We start from the raw sequence: 19,096 nt of genomic DNA, 5'->3' as shown, positions 1-19,096 counted from the left end.
ATGCAGCTCTTCTGCCCTCCTCCTGGCCCTGCATGTGCCAGAAGCAGACAGGCTGGAGACTGGTAGGGCAGCCAGGGGCCAAGCCCAACAGCTGCCACCCCAGTCTAGATCCTTCCTGGGCAAAGCAGGAGTGTCTCAGGTCAGCAGGGAGCTGGGTCCTGGTTTATAAATGATCACGAAGCGAAAGCAGCACGTGCACTCAGAGGAGCAGATGGGCCAGGAGAAGGCGTGGATGTATGCATAGTCTGGCAGCCATAAGCCTACCTGGGCACTTTCAAAACAGAACACAAAAACACCAGAAAACCCCCTATGAACCTTGAACCCCTTCCTGTGCTCCTGGGAAATTAATGTCACGGGTTCTCTGGGTCTGGTGCCCTGCCATGTGAGCTTTGTCTTCCAGTGAGTTTGCTCTGGGCCCCCAGATTCTATGACCACAGAAGGGGAAGGTGGCCACCCCAGTTCATCTGAGAATGGCTGTACCTGCTGCGTCCCCATGTCCTCGGGCATGGGTGCCCCATCTAGTCTGTGGGCCATTCCCTCAGTCCCCAAAGATGAGTTGGAGCAGGGTTGCAGGAAACCCAGGAGTCTCCCTGGCATCTAGCTCAGTGCCACCCCCAGCCCTTGCCCTACTGCCCGGGCGCCTGGTCCTAGGGCTTTCCGGTGTGTCCTGGGGCTTTAGCTCTGGGCTTCAAGGAGCCCATCCTTACCTGCAGGCTCTTCTGAGACTCCTTGGGGGCACGCTTTTGGCCTTTGTGCCTCCTTGCTCCTGGTAATGACATCAAGAAATGACAGCATCACATACAAGAGCCCCCCTCACTCCCCAGGTGGTCTCTGGAAGCTGAGTCAACCTGGATCCTCAGGGGCTTGAGGACCCAGGTCAGAGGGCAAGGCAGATCCTGATGGCCAACGCCTACCCCGGGAGAGTTCAGGGGTCCCCCCCGGTCCTCAAAGCAGCTTAGCCAAGTGCAGGCCAGGAGGCGAAGGGAACACGGAGGAAACACTGTGCTTGCCAAGGACTCAAGCGGGAGAGGACAGGCCTGACATGGAAGCTGCTGGCTGCCATCTCACTGCCTCAGTCTCCTCATCTGCAATGTGAGCACAGTGCCTGTCTTATGGAAGTGCTGTCGGGATTAAGTAAGCAGCCCCTGCATACACGCGGCAGGATGAGAATCACTGTGTACCATGCAGGTGAGGAAACAGGCCTGGAGAAAGCAAACGACAGCTGGTGCAGAACCAGGTTGTGAGCTGGGACCATCTGACTCCCTTTCTGTGGAACCCAAGGGCCTCACAGACAAATGGACCAAGGCAAGCAGGGGGCTGCCAGGGTGGGAGGTGAGCAGTGGACTGTGAGGGTTTCTGGAGAGTTTGCACTGAACATGGAGTCCACACTGGCACCCAGCATTCTCTCCTGTCCCCTTGGGAACTTTGCGTCTGCTGCCTGGCCCTGCATGTCTGGCCTGAGCTGCAGCACCACAACTGAGAGAGGCCTAGCCACCAGAAATGGCCCCACGTGGGCATGACCCAGCCAGCCCAGCACTCACCTCCCTGACTGCAGGGCAGGGACCCCTTGGACTTCCTGGGTCCTGCGGATGTAGTCTCGGGAGCGGATGTCAGCCTGGGGAAGAGGGCTGGAGTGAGAGGGAGTAGCTCGGGTCCCAAGCTGGCCTCTGGACCAGTTCCCACCCAGAAAGACAGCCTCTCCCGGGAAAGCCCACAGGGGCCCGGCCTTTAGGACAAGAAGCAGCAGCCCCATCATGTGTGGGTGCTAGGATGCCCAGGCCCTCTGGTAAGGTGCTTGATGGCATGTCCATAAAGGGCCTAAGGGTATTGGCTGGGTGCCCCACTCCTGTTTCAGCTGGCTTTCAGTGGGTTTATAGCTTGTGCTTCCCTGTAAGTTTTGCTTGAGCCAATGTTTTTCCTGGTAAAACTCTCTTCTCTGAAGGCTATCCTTCAGATAGCCTTGTCTGTCCCAGCTTTTGGTTCATCTGGCTCTCTGGGTAGTGTTAGCTGTTAACTCTGTCTGTGGGGAAGTGTTTGGAAAGTTCTTCAGAGTCACCAGAATCAAAGGGGGCTTGTGGACCACAGGCCAGTATCAGACACATCCTGGGGAGAGGGGATCAGGCCTGAGGGTGGCCCCCAGAAACCTTCCACTTGGGTTCTCCCACTGGCTGACCCCCTTCCAGGGGGCCTGGCCTCAGGGAGGCCCCTGATCCCACTTCCAATGGGCTTAGCCCCGCTTTGGGCCACAAGACTACAGGACACAACAGCTAATCCTCCTGACCGCTTCTACTTCAGAGTGAACGGGCAAGTGGGCAGGGTGGGCAGCAGGGTATTCCAGGGGGAAAGGTCCTGGAGACTTGAGGTAGTACCTCCTCCTTTCCCCTAAAGCAGCCTGGCCTGGCCTGGGGGATGAAGGGCCTGTGACCAATGGAGCCGGCCCTAAACCCCTCTCTCAGCTTCTCCTCTGAGCTTCCAGAAGTAGTCAGGAGGGCAAAATGTACACAGGTGAGTGGGCCCAGGAAGAAGACAGATCAAGAGCAAGCCAGTGCTGCTGGACAGGGCCCCATCCCCTTTCCTGGAAGCGACAGGGTGGGTGGGCTTCTGGGTGCAGATGTTTGATTTTTCTCAAGAACACACACACAGTGTTGGCCACCTTTGAGGGGCTCATGGCACTTTATGGGGTATCCCCCCACCTGCAAGGACACAGCGATCGTCCACTCTGGGGCAAGGAGAGAGGTAGAGGGACAAAGACCTGCCCACAGTACCGGCTCAGTGGAGTCCTTGGTTCTGAGAGCCTGGGAAGAAATCTTCGGTCCTTGCTCCCAGTCCCAACCCCTGCCCACAAGGTTGCACAGGTGGGTGGGAATGGGAAAGGAAAGGTTTTCTGGGGCCAGGACACATGTTACAAGCTTGAGAACCCATGCATTTACAAACCCTGTGTGGGGAGGAAGGGAGTGAGGCTGAGGCTGTGGACACAGCACGTCCATCTGGAAGCCACCCTAGGGGCCCAGGCTCTGTGGAGCCCTCGGGGCTGCCGGCATGGGCTGAAGCAGTCGTGTGCATGCTGCTGCTGCCACCTGGAGGCCACCCTGCACACGAGCAGCCTGGAGGTCCCAGAGCCCAGGCTCCCGGGGTGGGCAAGGGTCTTTGGTGTCACCAGCTGGGGCTGACAGGAGAGACTGGGCGGGCCCTCGGCCAGGTTGCCTCTGGCTGATGCAGCACAGGCCTCAGGCCTTGCTGGGAAGGCAAATCCGACAGAGTTCCCTCCCAAACCACATCCAACGCCTTGTGGTAAACCTGAAGACCTGCCCCCATGCACGCCGGCTTCCGCCTGCTCCCCTGGGCCAGGGCTCCAGCCATACGTTCCCTTGAGTTTCTGGGCATCAAACTCCTTCCTGCCCCACGGCCTTTGTAAATGCTGATCCTCGGGCCTGGACCGCCCTTCCCCCCTCTTCCAGCAGGCCCCTCCCTGAGGGCAGCTTCCACAGATCCTCGACTCATGGGCTTTCCAGGAACCTATACCCCTTGGGTACCTCCTTGTGGCCAAGACACCAAGGTCTTGCATGAGGTTCTGTCTCCCCATAGCAGACCAAGCTTTTTCTCGGCTGGGCCAACCTGTCCACGAGAGTTCTGATCCTCTTGGGCCCCAAGTTGGTACTACGTGGTTGGTGTGCCCTGATTGGCATTTCTGGCACAAGTCTTCCTCAGCTGTGCCCAGTGGCCCTGCAGGGGCCCCCCAACCGAGGACGGCTGCTCCCTCCCCGGCCAGCTGGGCAGCTTGGGCCCTCAGGGGCTGGCATTTGAGCTGACGTCAGCTGATTCTCCCAATGACCCAGGGTGCAGGAGGCTGAGAGGCTGAGCTCAGGGCCAGGCCGAGCAGGGCTCCAGAATGAGTCCTGGGACCTCTGCACCTTCCGGGCCCCTCTCCTCCCCTCCAGGGCCCGATGTGACCCAAACAGACTCTCCCACAGGTGCCTGTGGCATGCTCTTAAGCCCAAGGGCACAGGAAGAGTAGGGGCTGTGCGCTGGCCCACCGACCTGGCAGCCCACTCACCTGGCGCACAGGCTCCGGGATCCGAAACTTGCAGCAGCTGTGGGTCAGGCGCACGGCTGCCTCCAGGCTTATCTTGTGGCCCACAGAGACATAGAGGGGCTTGGTGCTGTGGTCGTGGCTCCTCAGGGCCTGTGACAGAGAGAGGGTGAGGTCAGGGTGCTGGGCGAGCTCTGTGGGCGGGAAGACGTCACATCTCAGCTGGCGGGCAGGGGCTTGGGGGACTGGCGGCGCCTTCAGGGCACCTTCCTGCTGCCTGTCTTGGGGACAGGATAGGGCCAGTGAGGACACAGAGGCCCCCTCAGCACAGTGAGGACCCAGAGGCCCCCTTCCTCCCTTGGAGGGGAGGAAGTAAAGATGCAGGGTCAGCCAGAGCGGCAAGGTCTGGGGTACACACATTACTCGGGTGCTAACCCAGGGCCCAGCTGAGGGGTCCGCCTCAGTGGGGCACAGGCCCCTGGCCACTCACCCTGCCCAGGACAGTCCCGGAGCCTCCCATCAGAGGAAATGAGTCTCCTCCAGACTTTAGGAGCTGTATCTGGCAAACAGAGGGAAAAGAAACTTAGAGAATACCTTTCTTGGTGAAGAGCCGAAGGCAAGCCTGCTCATTTTCAAACTGTGAGCAGCTGCTGGGCAAGGAGACGGAAGGGCCCATCCTGTGAGTGGATCCTGCTTCCAGGCACCACCTACGGCATCATCCCATCCTGACAAGGCGCTCTCCTCTCAACCCTGCAGCAGAGAAGGGGCGGTGGCCCACCCAGGCCCCAGTGCCGGGGGTGGGAAAGCGCCAGGATGGTGTGCACACAGGGCCACAACCCGCTTGAGGCTGCCGATTTCCCGCTGCTTTCTCTCCTGCTACAAATTTGAGCACTTCTGATTCAACCTGACAAACTTTTTCGGGTGGTAGGGACTGGCTTGCTGAGTCGGTCAGGGGCCCCTGTCAACTCAACAAACACATGCTCCACTCAGGCACAGGGGAGCTGGAAGGATAAGACAGACACAACTGATCCCTGTTCCCAGTCAGCTGTCCAGGTGGGTGAGCCAAGCATGTCGCCGACGCCCTCTGAAAGGGGTCCCAGGGGACGGGGATGCCCCAGGCAAGTAGGTGCCCCAGTTCCATGTGGGAGGAAAAGCACGGAACGTTGCACAGGCCCCGAATGCCCAGTCCCCAGTCCCTACAGGCTCTGCTCCCAGTGGGCGCCACAGGGTAGACAAAGCAGGAGAGGCAAACGTGGGCCCAGAGGCTGGGAGAGGAGTTCCGTGTCTCCAGAGGTGACCCACCGCCCACGAGCAACACTGGTCTTCCTCATTCTGGCCAGCGACCCAGGATGGGAAGAGCGTCCCAGTGGAGCCGGTCCACAGTGGGGCAGTCTGTGTCCTGCACCACACAGGCCCCCTTACCTTCTCCTTGTGCAGGGCGTTGTTCTCGAGCCCATCCACCTGCAGGAGTTTCTTGGCCACCCCGATACAAGGCAGGTCTGTGAGGACACCAAGGTGGCAGGCCACCCCAAAACCTGCAGCGGGAAAGGAAGATGAGGCTGGGGCAGTGAGCCCAGCAGTCAGGAGTCGGGGTGGGGGTGGGGGACACACCAGAGCCTCACTGAGCTTCCGTACATCAACGGAGGCCTGTTGGTGGGCAAGAACTAGGGGTACAGGCCTCAGAGACCCACCTTGACCTTGAATCTGGCCCTCTGCCCCAGCTTCTCAGCTGGCAGGCTGGGTGGATGCCTCCCTCCATCTGACTAGATTAGGAGCCTAAAACAATTAACATGCTCACACGTTTCACCTGCTTCTTTCATTTTCTGGCACCTTCCATCCTCCCCTACGTTTGTGGCTACTTTCAGGCCTCTGGGTATCTATCCTAACTGCCCCAGCACTTTGGGGTTCCTGCCAGGAGGCCAGGATAGCAGTGGCTGTGGTCAAGGCCCAGGGCTGGCCTGCTGGTCCTGCACTAGCATCCAGGGTGGCTCTGGGCCCACAGGCTCCCAGGGCAGGGACTGAAAGCACCATGCCAACCCTTCTCGACTCCCTCTGCTGCCTGACCTCCAGGTATGTATCTGAGGGTATGACAGCCCCTTCCCCTTGGTGGTTTTCTCCTGGGTCAAAGTTCCCCTGTGTCGGTGGGGCACATGTGTCCGTTCCTGCTTGGTTTCAGGCGAGGGTCTGCCAGTGGGACAGGCTAGCTGAGCTCAAAGTGATAAAAGTGTTAGTCGCTCAGTTGTGTCTGACTCTTTGCAACTTTATGGACTGCAGGCCACCAGGCTCCTCAGTCCATGGAATTCTCCAGGCAAGAATACTGGAGTGGGTTGACATTCCCTTCTCTAGGAGATCTTCCCAACTCAGGGATCAAACCCAGGTCTCCTGCAGTGCAGGCAGATTCTTTACCATCTGAGCCACCAGGGAAGCCCCAGCTGGGCTCAAGGTCTATGACTTTTGGTAGCGCTATGTCCAAACTGGGTGGTGCTGCCCGAGCTGGGCCAGCACACGTAGTGGGGACAAGCAGGAAAAGAGGTAGGGGTGAAGAGAAGCAGGGACTCTTTACTAGGGGGTCTTGACAAGGAAAGCAAAACCAGAAGGAGCTGCAGGGCCAGGCTAGGGGTGGAGGGCCTATGGCCTGGTACAGGCGGACTGCCCCCTCCAGGTCCCTCTCCTACAACCCTCCTGGGCCGTCTTGGGAGCAGGATTACCTCGGTGGTGCAGCACCCCATTTCCATCCACAAAAAGGACCTGGAAGAGCCACAGGGGAAAGTCACAGTCAGCTGAAGCACCTCGCATTCATCAGGCTGGGGCATCCCAGAGCAAGAGGAGGGACCCAGTTCTTTAGGTCTTATCCCTCTTGAGGCAAAAGCACTTCTCCACAAGTTCATGGAACCTCTCCCTGCAATGGGGCAAGGTCTGTGGAGGGCCGTCCCTCCAGCCCAGTGAGGTACTTGCCTGGGGCATGAGGCGGGGTTCCCTCTCCTGAAGCCGCTGCACCGCGTCCACCAGGAAAGACACCTCTCGGAAGGCCAGGAAGCCCGAAACGTAGGGGGCCGTCAGGGTCACCATTCGGCAGTCCTCATACAGCACCTGCCAGCAGGCACCCGGTCACCAGGCATGCTTGGTCCTGGTCACCTCCCCCTGCCTGCCCTCAGGCCTCATCTGTCAATCCTCATCACTTCCTCTCTGTCTTCCAGGCTTACCCCCAAATGCCCTTTCCTCCCTCACTATCTGGGGACTCGTGATCCACCCTACAGGTGGGCGGTGGGTATTCAAATGCTGCCACTTTAAAGGCACTGGCCACACCTGGTCTGTACCAGGCCCTCCTCAGGCTGCCTCTTTTGTAAGTCAGAGCTGCGGTCTTCCTGCCCACCCTGCTGCCAGGCCGTCTGGAAGCTCACAGAAGACCAAGCACAAGAAGCACCTGTGAATAAGGACGCCAGCGTGTCCTATGAGATGGAACCTCGGGGAAAAAAAGGCCAGGTCTTCATAGAGGCTACACAGCAAGAAGGGCAACTCTCGCTTTATGAAAAGAGAGTACAAATATTTCAGACAAAGGACAGGCATGATCTGAGAGGCAGTCTGGAAGAGAACTAGATCCTGAGAGACTGGAGAGTCCAAAAGGAAAAATTTTGAGGCTGCAACTGCAAATAACCCCAGAGAGAGAAAGGGGGTTACCCCCAGGGATGTTGTGCTAAAAGGCCTGGCTGATGCTGGGAGGAGTGGGGGCCAGAGGTCTGAGGCAGACATGCTGGGGACCATCCAGTTTTCACATGCTCTGGCAGACTGTTCTTCAAACTCAAAGTCCTACCACAGCATGGAAGAGGGGCTCCTGTTCCCACTTCATTAGAATGGTAAAGGACCTGCTCAGAGCACAGGATGGCAGCCCCAAGTCCTTTAACCTTGAGTTTTCATTAGAGCCAGACCTGCTTGAGGTAGAGAATGTTTCCCGCTAAGCACACTTTTCCAGAAACCTCGGATGTCCTGGATTGTTACTGGCCACTCCCCACCCCCATCTCTTGGTGACAGCTTTCAAAACCATACTTTCACCTCTCCCTCTAAGCTGGGTCATAACGGCATGTCCAAGTGAAGGGATTACTCTAATAGTATTGAGGAAGGGCTTGTTCTTCCAAGATTTTTATCAGTGATTCATAGGACACTCGTAAAACTGCCAGTGATTTAGAGTGGGCAGGGTCCAGCTGGATGACAGACTGGAGAATTTAATTCCCAGTGACCCCAGCAGGCTGGAGTGCTGAACCCCATGCAACAGAATGACTCTTTACAGGGACACAGGGGAAATTCAAGTGTGGCCTGAGTTCCCATAGGCTGATGGTGGCTGCTTATGTCTGAATCTCTCTAAACAAGTTCCAGAAACCAGAGATCCACAGAAGAGGAGATAAACCTCCCCTGGCCCCATGCCCACATCATAACCAGGAGATGACATAGTATAACCATCAGTGTGCACCTACATGTGGAAATAAACAGCCCAGACTCACAGAGCCAGCTCCAGGCCCTGCACTGGGAAGGCAGGTAGGGATGGGGCAAGGGTAAGGGGGTGTGGAAGGGCCTACTGGTTGGGAGCCTGATGGAGTGATACCTGGGGGTCAGCCCTGGCCTTACCAGGAAGATGCTGCTCTGGGGAGAAACAGGTGAGCCCTGGGGGCTCATGGAGAAGACAGTGAGGATAGAAATGTAAGCTCCTTTGCAAACGAGAGTATCAAAGAATCAGAAGACACACTGCCATCTTTGCTTCAGAAAAGAACACCATTTATTAACATGACTACACTTCATAGTTCAAGACTTAAGAAACCCAACGAGCCACCCAAACCCCCAGCCCTTGAGTTTCCTCTTTAAATATAACTTAAAAGTCAACAGTGAAAGGCTGTACACAAAAACTACAAGAACTCAGAAGGCAACGATCAATGCTTGTGAGCTGATGAAATGCTGCCCCCAACCAGACGTGCATCAGAGGGAAATTAAGTAAATGACAGAGAGCACAACCTGGCAGAAATAAAAACAGAACCATAAAAAAACCTGGCAAGTTAGAAAACCCAGCATATGTATGACTGAAAAAGAGAAACCAAACTGTGGAGCTGAAATAATAAATAGAACTAACACTTAAAACCACAATCTAAGAAACATTTCCAAAATAAAAAGTGATCTGACCCCACATATTTAAAGACCCAACTGGGAACTTGAGGAAACTGATGGGGAAGAGCCAACTCAAGATGTATCTCAGTGGAAAAAAGTAAACAGGCAACATACTGGACCGTGCCCCCCCGCCAAAAAAAAAAAAATCCCCACAGCAATCATAATCTACTGGTAACAGTAATTATTTAATATAAAATATGTCAAAGTCTTACAAATCAGAGAACACATTTTAGAGATTAAAGACCCCTGGGGAAATGTGTTATGGAAGGGGTGATGGCATGTGCATTCTAAGGTGTGATGGTATGTGCATTCTAAGGTGTGATGACGACACCACCGGCATGCAGAAAAACGTCACTCTAGGACAAGTCTGCTGAGCTCTCACAGGTTCTGGGAGACACTCCTGAAGTTCAGTGTGCACACACAGAGAAGACCGCAAAACCAGCTGAATCTTAAGTAGAGGGAATACGGGTGTTCAATGTGTTATTTCAACTTTTCAGTATGTATGTGTGCACATTCTCAAGTTACAAATCTGGGAAAGGGAAAAATCAATTGTGTAGTTAGCATGTGGGCATGATCTGGATGGTCAGTAATCTCTGAGAAGATCTGCAAGTTTCAACCTAAGCTGGCATTAGGCTCACCAATGGATGAACCAAACGGCTGAACTGCACTTGATGTACTCAAATCAGTTCTGGGTGCTGGATATAAAAACGAACCCTGCTCACTGCGGGTGGGCCAGAGGGCCAGCAGCAAGAGAAGGAGCTGGGAATCACCCCAGTGAGACTCAGGAGAATACAGAATGGTCTTCAAATAGCAGGGTTTTCAGAGAAGGGCAGGAAAAGTTTGTCCTGTACCCTGTACCAGAAAGCAGAAGTCACAAACAAGTAAACTTCAGCTCTATATGGAAAAGAACATGCTCTTCCAATTACAGAATGGGCTCTGTTGTGAGGCCACGATGTCAGGCACGACAAAAAGAGTTTCGGGCTGTGTGAATGGCAGATCAGAGACTCACAGTCTGGGTTTGCTATGCAATTACAGGAAGGAATGTCGAAAAAAAGCAAACATCAGTAAATGGAGAGGGGTCCAGGAATCTTTTTTTTAACAACTTTATTGAGATATAATTTGCTACCATAAAATTACTTGAAGAGTATAATTCAACCATTTCTGGTATTTACAGTCTTTCAACCATTGCCAAAATCTAACGTTAGAACATCTTTATCTCTCCTAGATAATTCTTATACCCATTAACAGTTACCCTCCATCTCAATCGCTAGCCCTTGGCAACCACAAAACTACTTTCTGTCTCTACGGATTTGCCTATGAAATCTTATTTCTAAACACACTTCCAGGTGACTCTGATTGCACAGAATCATAGATGAGCATCTGGGAGTCACTGGACCAGACTCTTAAAAAGAGCATTCCTTAGACTAAGCATCCACAGCATAGGATGACAAGTGCTGACTACAATCAAGTGCTGGGGTTCTGAAAAAAATACAGTATAACCCTACCCTTGAGAACCTACAGATGGTGGGAAAAACAATATAAACCAATAACTTCTTTTCTATGAGATGGGTTGGGAACATCCCCTAGAGAAGGAAATGGCAACCCACTCCAGTATTCTTGTCTGGGAAATCCCATGGACAGCAGAACCTGGCAGGCTACAGTCCATGGGGTTGCAAAGAGTCAGATACGACTTGGCAACTAAACAAAAAGAAGGAGAGACTATTCAAAATGATTACTGCAATGAAGGGGAGTTGACTACTGCCATAGGGAGAGTGTTCTGCTAATAGGCTGTAAGATCTGAGAGGATCTCTTAAATCAGTAACTTTAATACAGTGTGAGAAGTACTGTAAGAACACATGCAAAACAAAGAGACCTAGGACAGACAAGAAGGTGATTAATTCTGCAGGTAGAGAAAGGTATAGAGTGATGGGAATAAGTGAATTGAAAAGTGAGAAGCTGTCCTAAGAATTAATAGTAGCTTAGCATTTACTTTTTGAGGGCTTACCACATGCCCGTTATGTTAATTGCTTTCCACGCATGATCTCATTTATTCCTCACCAAACTCTGAGTCAGGTATCAATATATTTCTGCTGAATTTTGACTAAAGGCTCTTCATGTAAAGAGCAAAGACGCTGAGGCAGGAAGATGGCAGCTTTGGGAGCAGGCAGAGGGGCATGGAGGGGGAAACGCTGAAGCTGCAGAGCAGAAGTTTCTTTGTCAAGCTGTTCTTTAGCCAAGGCTTCCTGAGCTGTTGACTCCAAAGGAATGGTGGGTGCACTGTTCATTCATTCACATATCTATTTGAGCATCTTCTATGTGCCAGACATCAAGCTAAGTGCCAAGGCTACAACTAGTGTGCAAGAGTACAGTTTCTACTGTTGAGGAGTTTACATTCTGGTGTGGGAGACACACAGGCCAATTCTATCCCAGGTGATATAGAGGAATGAGAGGATGCTGGGAGCAACTCCTGGTCTTGTAGGACGAGGTGGGGGGCTTACTGGAGGACCTAAGAGATGAGGAGGAGTTAGACAGATGAAAAATATTCCAGGAGAGGAAACATCACTGCAAAGGTCAGGCAAGTAGATACAGCATGGACTGCTTGAGGAAGCTGAAGTCCTCCTGAATGGGGACTGGGTGAGGAAAGCAGGTGGTGGCCAGAGGTGAGCCTACTGTGAGTTACATTAAGCAGGGGTCAGATCATGACGAGCCTTTATGCCTTGTTAGTGACTGTTACTTTTATTTACTATGCGATCACAGGATGGGCACTTAAGTGTTTTAAGTGGACTAGGTGGTGACTGCTCACATTTGCTTTTTAGGAAAACTGCTCTGTTGGCAGCATGGAGAAAGGACTCAGGGAAGATTCTGCCTGTCACCTATGTGAGAGGTGACAGTGGTACAGCCAGGGAAGGGGCAGCAGCGATACAGACAAGGCGACAGACTCCACTGATTTTAGGTGGTGGAAAAAATGTAGTGTGTGACCAGCTGAGGGGTATGGGAAGACAGAGATTTCTAGTGTCTTGGGCAACTTGGGGACATCTTGCTGTGGGTCCCTGAGATGGGGAGCAAAAGATGACAGCCAAACTTGGAGATCATGAGTTAATTTGGACTTAGGTCACAGGATCTAGTCAGCTTTTGTTCCCCTCTTCTTTTATTAAAAAGCTTTCCAATTTATTAGTGAACTCCCATAAGAGAAGAAGCGGGGCTCTACCCTGGCACTGTGCCCTGTCCAGAGCCCCGCCTCACTAATGCACCCGGGGACCCAGCGGTGCGGCCCCTGGCCAAAGTCCCCTAGGGGTTACCTCAAGCTCTGGGTAGCTGAGCACCACCAGGGAGGCGCAGGCGCTGCCACAGTCGTCCTTCACAAAAGACACGTCCACGCCCCCGACCCTCTGCAGGCCTGAGAAGGCGGGGTCCAGTTGCCAAGCCTCCGTGTCCTGGTCCACAACACGGGCCTTCATCGAGGCTTGCTCCCTGAGAGTAGAAACAGGTCCAGCGGGCCGCCCGGCCCAGAAGCCCCGCACCCCGCGGTCCAGCTGCGGCCGCCCTCAACGCGGAGTCCAGGCCCGGGAGTTGGAGCTCTACCAGGGACCCTCCGGGTCTCGAAATCCCTCCCGCTCCTGGGACCCAGACGCGGTCCCGGAAGCTACAGCCCTTAAGCCCGCAAGCCAAAAGCAGGCCCAGGCCCCTGCGACCCTAAGTCAGGGGTTATGAGGTCGGAGGTCCGCGGGGAACCACGTCGCTCCAATCCCTGGACTTTGCGCGTCCCCTGCCTCATTACCGTTTCCAGTCCAACAAGATTTCCTCAGGCGGTTTCCCAGCCGCCTTTCGGGCCATGGCGCTGCCCGGAGCATCCCCTTCCTGTAGCGTCACTTCCGGAGCGCCGCGCGCAGGCGCCATGCCAGCATCGTCGCCGTGGCGGCGTTTGCTGAGGCTCTTGGACACCGCCGTGTGGTGGCCGAAGGCTAGCTGGGCATTAGCTGCGCTGGAAGAGCGGCAGCCAACCATCAGGGTTGGCCTTCTTCCGTAGCCGCGGGGGAAGGAAAGTCTTACCCCTCCAGAGCTTCTGACGGGATCTGAAAGTTACACTGACAAACAGATCTGCAGGAGAAAAGCAAAGTGTACATATTTTACTGAGTGTCTCCGCATACCTGCTTACCTTGTGGTTTAGCTGGTAAAGAATCCACCTGCAATGCGGGAGACCTGGGTTGGGAAGATCTCCTGGAGAAAGAAAAGGCTACCCACTCCAGTATTCTAGCATGGAGAATTCCATGGACTATATGGAGGTCGCCAAGAGTCGGACACGACTGATCGACTTTCACTTCTACACGTACAGGGAGGGGACATTTCACTGGTGAGTGGAGACCCAAAGAAGTGGCCAGAACGAAAGCTTTATCCTGTTAGAGAAAGAAACAATGAATTTGTGAAGAACTGATAAGGCAAGAGAGGTTTGGACTGTGGGTAGTGAATAGTGAAACCAGATCGAGCTTTCCGCACACAGCCTTCTTGGCCCTAAACCCCCTGCCTCTGGTGATAAGAATGTCCCTCTCCTTCCTGGGAGGGGTCCTTTCACCTGGGAGATTTGGAGCAAAAAATGGTTGAAGCAGGAGTGATTTTGCTGCTTCTGCCATTGTCTAAAATTTCTCTGGCTTAAGATCAATACAGCAAGGTGCCATATTTTGGGGCAGTGTGTCCTGAACGCCATCACCAAGCATCTTCCGTTTCCATGGTACCTTGACCTCAGTTTCAGTGACTCTTTTTGAGGACAGGACACAGTCCTTAGTGGGTCCAGACTCATAAATTTGACCTGGTGGATCTTGGTGAGCAGAAAAACTAAATAGGGACAACCTGTGGGGCATTGACTGATCCTGCTTGTCAGTTGAGTCTCTTTCTGCTAGGTGTTGTACAAGATGCTGAGGTTACAGCTTCCTGATGGTAGAACTGCAGTTGTGTTAAGTGCTGACATGAAAATAATATGGGAGCCTCTTTAAACTGTGGTAAAAGGAGACCTGAAGGTTGAGTACAAGAGAGCATTTTAGGCAAAGAGAACAGCACATGTAAAGGGCTGAGACAGCAAAGAGGTTAGTCTATTTGATGTACTGAAAGGTGACCACCTAGGCTGAGGTGCAGCAATATAACCAGTGGTTTATGTTCTACTAGGGGAATTTGGAGAAGTATATGGATAAGTAATCTGAATATAAACCTCGAGAGGAAAATACAGGAGACTGGGAATGGAGTCTGAGTTTCAGGAAAGGCTTCATATGGCATTGACCACTGGTGGGTCTGGAGATGTTAAGTTTTCAGCTGGGAGAGGGGATGACTATTTCCTGAGCACTCACAGCAGACCAGGCATTGTGTTGTGATTTACCCACACCCTGTTATTTCTCACCACAGCGCTGAGAGGTATTTTACAGATGGGGAAATTGAGGGGCAAAGAGGTCAAGTGGCTGTCCTGAAGTCAGAGAGCAGGCAAATGGGAGGGCCAAGAATTACTCTGGGGTTCACCTGGGCCTTACTCTGTGTCAGCCTTGTCGTGTTATAGAGCAGACAGGATGCAGAGGGCTTTCGATCCGGTAATCCGGAGCCATTCACTGGCCTGTGGAGACGGAGACAGTTCTGGGGTGCTGAGGAGAGAGCAGTGGTCTGGATGGAGGTTCTGATGTGCTTCAGGGTATAGGCGTGGTGATGGGAGGGAATGCTGGGGAAAGTGGAACACTCCAAGTGGGTCTCGGTGTGAAGGAAGGGGAGTGGGGTTAAAAGCAGGCCTTTATAGGATGTGCAGTCACAGGGGTGGTTTCCGTGTGCTCCCACTGGGCCCTTTCCTCTCCAGTTTCTCTCTGCTGTTGCCCCAGATGGCTTCCTGAAATAATCCCAGCTCCTCAGAAGGAAGCACAGCCCTGCTGTCCTCAGAATACACTTCAGTCTGATGAGGTGTGAATCTTGTCAGCATTTGCTTTCTTGGGAGAAGGCACATTCCTGTTGTTTTTCCAGTTGGAAGTGGGATTCATAATGTTTGAGCATGGGACTAATTAATAACTAGAGGAATCAGAAAAAGCGAAAAGCAATATAAATGCAAATCATGGCATGGATGGATGGTTATTCAGCTCAAGGCCTCAGGCTTTCTTCTTCTATTCATATGTCCTCATCTAGTGTCTTTCCAGGTCCAGCTGATACAGCAACCTTATACTTGGCAAGAACATATTAAGAGATGTAGCAGTGCCCCTGTGTGGGGCTGGACATGGGTAGCTTTACCTACTGAGCAAGGCCCTTTTTCACAGTGATTGTTAGCACTAGAAGTTTGTTTCCGAAGTGGAATTGCCTGAATCTGGGAGGAAATGAAATGGCTCGTGACTGTCTTAGTTAAAACACAATGAAATCCTATAGTCATTACTGTTATTTAGTCGCTAAACCATGTCTGACTCTCTGTGACCCCATGGACTGCAGCATTCCAGGCTTCCCTGTCCTTCAGTATCTCCAGGAGTTTGCTCAAACTCATGTCCCTAGAGTCGGTGATGCTATCCAACCATCTCATCCTCTGTTATCCCCTTCTCCTGCCCTCAACCTTTCCCAGCATCAGGGTGTTTTACAGTGAGTCAGCTTTTCCCCATCAGGTGGTAAAAGTATTGGAGTTTCAACTTCAGCATCAGTCCTTCCAGTGAGTATTCAGGGTTGATTTCCTTTAGGACTGACTGATTTGATCTTACTGTCCCAGGGAAACTCTCAAGAGTCTTCTCCAGCACCACAATTCGAAACCATCAATTCTTCAGCACTCAGCCTTCTTTTTGGTCCAACTCTCACATCCATCTATGACTACTGGAAAAACCATAGCTTTAACTATGTGGACCTTTGTTGGCAAAGTAATGTCTCTGCTTTTTAATATTTTGTCTAGGTTTGTCATAGCTTTCCTTCCAAGGAACAAGCATCTTTTAATTTCATGGCTGCAGTCACCTTCTACAGTGACTTTGGAGCCCAAGAAAATAAAATCTGCCACTGTCTCAACTTTTTCCCCATCTATTTGCCATGGAGTGATGGGACTGGATGCCATGATCTTTGTCTTTTAGATGCTGAGTTTTAAGCTAGCTTTTTCTCTCTTCTCTTTCACTCTCATCAAGAGGCTCTTTAGTTTCTCTTCACTTTCTGCCATAAAGGCTGTATCATCTGCATATCTGAGGTAGCTGGTATTTCTCCTGGTAATCTTGATTCCAGCTTGTGATTCATCCTGCCTGGCATTTGCATGATGTACTCTGTATGTAAGTTAACTAAGCAGGGTGACAATATATAGCCTTGACATAGTCCTCTCCCAATTTTGAAACAGTCCATTGTTCCATGTCTAGTTCTAACTGCTGCTTTGGACCTGCATACAGGTTCCTCAGGAGACAGGTAAGGTGGACTGTTAATCCCATCTCTTCAAGAATTTTCTACAGTTTGTTATAGTCGACACAGTCAAAGGCTTTAACATTGTCAATGAAACAGAAGTAGATGTTTTACTGGAATTCCCTTGCTTTTTTCTATGATCCAGTGAATGTTGGCAATTTGATCTCTGCCTCCTCTGCCTTTCCTAAATCCAGCTCATACATCTGGAAGTTCTCAGTTCATGTACTGCTGAAGCTGGCTTGAAGGATTTTGAGCATTACCTTGCTAGCATATGAAATGAGTGCAATTGTACAGTAGTTTGAACATTCATTGGCATTGCCTTTTGTTGCGATTGGAATGAAAACTGACTTTTTCCAGTCCTGTGGCCACTGTGGAGTTTTCCAAACTTGCTGACATATTGAGTGCAGCACATTATCAGCATCATCTTTTAGGATTTGACATAGCTCAGCTGGAATTCCATCACCTCCACTAGCTTTGTTCATAGTTATGCTTCCTAAGGCCCACTTGACATGGGTGAAAGGTAAATAATTTATACACATTATAAGGTCATAGAAAGAAGAAGAAAGTGATCAGTTGTGAAGCTTTTCAGGTTAAGTCACCATAATCCTAGTGACTGTTTCTGTTTGGGCTGAAAGCAGAAGGAACTGTGCAGTATGTGAAGTCCAGAAAAATGAATATGAATGGAAACAAGAATGAGTAGGCTGGAGGGGAAGGTCAGGCAGGGTCAGTGGGAAGCTATGGAGGAAGGGAAGGTGGGTGGACTTGACAGACTGGGGGCAGCAGGGGGCACATCTGTGAACCAGCACCTCCTCTTACTGTGGTTCCGGATCATGGGTTTTCTCCTGGAGGCACCCCTTCTTTTTAGAAGAGAAAATGCAGTTTTCCCCTAGAACAGTGTTTTGCCAATTGAATGAAAATGGGCTGCTGGAACCTGATTGTTTCTTGCTCATGTGTCTTTACTTCCTTTTCCTGAGGAGATGCTTCCCCAAACCACAATCCAGCTCCCTGCCAGAGTCAGCGCTTACTCTTTATTGGCTGGAGCTCTGCTTCCTCCTGGAAAATCCTGTTAGGCAGGGAGTGAGAGGGCAGCCTTCTAGGGTGAAGCTTTGGCTGCTGAGCCTGCAGACCAGGGAGCAGTGTGAAGCTCCACGTCAGCTCTGCTGTCGTTTTGTCCAGAGGAAGTTTACCCTGTTACATTCTAAACCAGAGCGCACGTTTTCTGTCCAGAACCTTCCACTTTTTGGACACCCCTGCAAGGACATTTACACAAACACATGGAACCATTCCCCAAAGTCTCTTCCCCAGAGAGGATTCTTTTTAGCAAGTTTATTGAAACAGGTATGACAAGTATAACAAAATTTACATCTGCCTGTGCTAGACCAGTATATTTCTTTTTTTTTTTTTTTTTTAGGGCTGATCAACATTTAATGACTTTCTGTTTGGCTGACTATTATCCATTGCTGATTCAGAGACTAGTTAAAAGTCTTTATCTCCCACTGATTTTTCTTTCTTTTTTTTTTTTTTAATATTATTTTATTAGTTGGAGGCCAATCACTTTACAACATTTCAGTGGGTCTTGTCATATATTGACATGAATCAGCCATATAGTTACAGGTATTCCCCATCCCGATCCCCCCTCCCACCTCCCTCCCCACCCGACTCCTCAGGGTCCTCCCAGTGCACCAGGCCCGAGCACCTGACTCATGTATCCCACCTGGGCTGGTGGTCCGCTTCACCATAGATAATATACATGCTGTTCTTTCAAAACATCCCACCCTCACGTTCTCCCCCAGAGTTCAAAAGTCTGTTCTGTACTTCTGTGTCTCTTTTTCTGTTTTGCATATAGGGTTATCGCTAGACCAGTATATTTCTGTACAAACAAGATAGTGTTAGCTAATGACACTTAATATTTTGAAAGTATAACATACAAAACAACATATCTTCTCTCCCCCCCCAAAAAAAACCCCTTCATAATAGCAGGGAAAAAAATTCTCCCCTGTCCTCCAAAGGAGGTGTTCACGGTTGGCCAGCTCCATCCCAATTCTGAGGTATCAAAGGAGTTCCAAGTGTAAACTGAAGTGATGAACAAGCAACTCCCCCACTCCCACATCCATTAAACACACACTCTAGGAAACAGATGTCCTCGAGTGCCTTTGCATAGAATTATTAGATAAACATAGGTTACTGTATACAAGTGGATATGGTACCAGATCCTAGGTCCCTGTGCTCCCCTTCCTCAACCACAGTGAAGAGAAACCACAATCATGAAAATGGAGCACAGATTGTTCTACAGCTCCCTCCAGTGGTGCTGAAGGGCCTATGTTGTCCTTGGCAAGCGTTTTCTATTTTTGTAGCTCTCACCATTCTGTGGCCTCATTTCAAGTTGACTGAGACATCATCTTATTCAGGATGTGTATGAAAGACATTTACCTCTGACTTGTAAACAACTGTTGTCTCAGGGCTAACAGGTGCCGAGCTACCCAGGAACAGGAATTAGTCCAGAGGTCAGAAGCACCAAGTAGATTTTGAAAAAAACGACACAGC

At 51.4% G+C, this 19,096-nt stretch overlaps 1 protein-coding gene across 3 annotated transcripts in view; it reads right to left on the bottom strand.

Moving 5' to 3' along the window:
- ENDOV (endonuclease V) overlaps positions 1-13,019 on the bottom strand; it is a 90,220-nt gene extending 77,201 nt beyond the window's left edge. For all 3 annotated transcript variants that reach the window (XM_065910014.1, XM_065910013.1, XM_065910012.1), the window contains exons 1-9: positions 12,960-13,019; positions 12,481-12,652; positions 6,986-7,120; positions 6,739-6,778; positions 5,453-5,565; positions 4,521-4,589; positions 4,055-4,183; positions 1,542-1,615; positions 708-766 (exon numbers count right to left, since the gene is read on the bottom strand). In XM_065910014.1, coding sequence (XP_065766086.1) covers positions 708-766; positions 1,542-1,615; positions 4,055-4,183; positions 4,521-4,589; positions 5,453-5,565; positions 6,739-6,778; positions 6,986-7,120; positions 12,481-12,652; positions 12,960-13,015 — 847 coding nt within the window. In that variant the 5' untranslated portion in view covers positions 13,016-13,019. The remainder of the gene's footprint in view (positions 1-707; positions 767-1,541; positions 1,616-4,054; positions 4,184-4,520; positions 4,590-5,452; positions 5,566-6,738; positions 6,779-6,985; positions 7,121-12,480; positions 12,653-12,959) is intronic.
- Positions 13,020-19,096: the final 6,077 nt, after the last annotated feature.

The sequence above is a fragment of the Muntiacus reevesi genome, chromosome 18 (genome assembly GCF_963930625.1).
Source record: "Muntiacus reevesi chromosome 18, mMunRee1.1, whole genome shotgun sequence".
Taxonomy (NCBI): Eukaryota; Metazoa; Chordata; class Mammalia; order Artiodactyla; family Cervidae; genus Muntiacus; species Muntiacus reevesi.
This window is presented reverse-complemented; position numbering and strand designations above follow the sequence as displayed.